Below are 1,556 nucleotides of genomic sequence, written 5' to 3' on the forward strand. Positions count from 1 at the left end.
GTTCTGGAAGACAGGCTGGTAGTGTCATATGTTGTGGTGGCGATGGTCCTGCAGAAAGACCTAGTGATGAATGGGCTAGATACCCGGCTTCCTCTACGAAATGTTTCCGGCGGACAGAAGAAAAGTCGAGATGCACTTTGTGAAGACAAAAGCAGTCAGCATTTCTTCTGTGTGGACAACACGAGTATCGTGTTTCTGCGGTCTCCTGCTCACCCTCTTCACAGGAATGCGCTGCAAGAAGTTTTGTGGGCAAACGAGCAAGAAGAAACGAGAGCAGAAGTCGTGGTAACCTGGGCAGAACGGAGTGGTGTGTTCAGTTGGGCGGTCAAGCTCTCCGATGGTTACGCTTAAATGCCAAGAACTAGTCGAGGTGGTTAACAGAGCGTACGTCCTAGGGTTGGACGTGACAACAATTGTCAAACTGTAAGTGCATATCGTTTAAAAAGTAGGATATTGGATGTGCATGGGAGGCATGCAAATTTAGCAAACAAAAAAAAAGAAAATTACCTCCGGAATCTGTGTGTGGACTGTTACTCAGAAGTCAGCACTTCAGCGGATCCTATTTTTCATATCCAAAGTGACCGCTGTACTCATTTGTCAGCCTCGATTTGCCTTTACTCAGAAGTCAGACCCGTTTCCTCAAACGTAAGGCCGTTCCATATGACGTTCTGCTCGTTGCTAAGTAGATTGCGAAGTGAGTCAATTAGAAAGCGTTGTTCTCCTATTCCTACTTCTACTTTTTGCGTGGGGCGCCGCGAGCGGCATCGCCCACAAGCTCCGTTGCGCCAATCGTCGGTTCTGGATGACGAAGTCCGCAGCTTACGCAGTGCTACGAACGTGCAGTATGACGGGTCTCTCGGGTGTCGGTGCGGTGTCGCCCATGCTGTTGTGCTCCAGTCGGCAGGTCGTCTGGGCAATACTTCACATCCCACGCGTTGTCCTTGATGTACATGGCTGGTGAGCGCGCGGCCTGAAGATGATGCCGACCTTCTCAGCACAGATCGGGCGAAGACACCTCGCGACTGCGGGATGACTGCGATCTACTCTGCCTACATGTCAACCTGCGGCAAACTGATAATATCCTACAATGCCTGCTGGGGACACCTCCATGGTCGCCTACCACCTGAATAGGACTCATACAAACAAATCAGAGAATACCGCAGCTGAAAATACGCGCAGTGATTTCACTGTAGTCCTCTCTTTCAATACCGAAAGCGAAGAGAACAAAACTTAAGGGCACTCGCATATATATATATATATGTATATATAAATAAAATAGTTTGACTTCAAGTCTTTCGTCTTGAGTGGAAATATGAGCGAGGACTACCCCAAAATGGTCGTTGTCTATGTTGGAATTTTTGGATAAGAACTCACTCACAGACAACTTGTTACGTTAAAGGGAAATCTTGGACTGAGACTAGAGCACCTAGTGTTCACTAGTTGCCTTTCTTGACCATCACTCTTCATATCAGAGGGTGGCGTCTCATCATGGGTTGCGTCTCATCAGGGCTACACGCTGCTTAGCGTGAGCTTCACTACAGGAGCGATTTCTAACA

At 48.1% G+C, this 1,556-nt stretch overlaps 1 protein-coding gene across 1 annotated transcript; it reads left to right on the forward strand.

Annotated features, from left to right (window-relative positions):
• Positions 1-42: 42 nt before the first annotated feature.
• PPTG_21392 (hypothetical protein) lies at positions 43-515 on the forward strand (the record flags this gene model as incomplete). The annotated part of the gene is made up of 1 exon (XM_008897402.1): positions 43-515. The coding sequence occupies one exon, from the start codon at positions 43-45 to the stop codon at positions 349-351; it is 309 nt and encodes a 102-aa protein (XP_008895650.1). The 3' UTR covers positions 352-515.
• Positions 516-1,556: the final 1,041 nt, after the last annotated feature.

Source organism: Phytophthora parasitica, assembly GCF_000247585.1.
Source record: "Phytophthora parasitica INRA-310 unplaced genomic scaffold supercont2.5, whole genome shotgun sequence".
Classification (NCBI taxonomy): domain Eukaryota; phylum Oomycota; class Peronosporomycetes; order Peronosporales; family Peronosporaceae; genus Phytophthora; species Phytophthora nicotianae.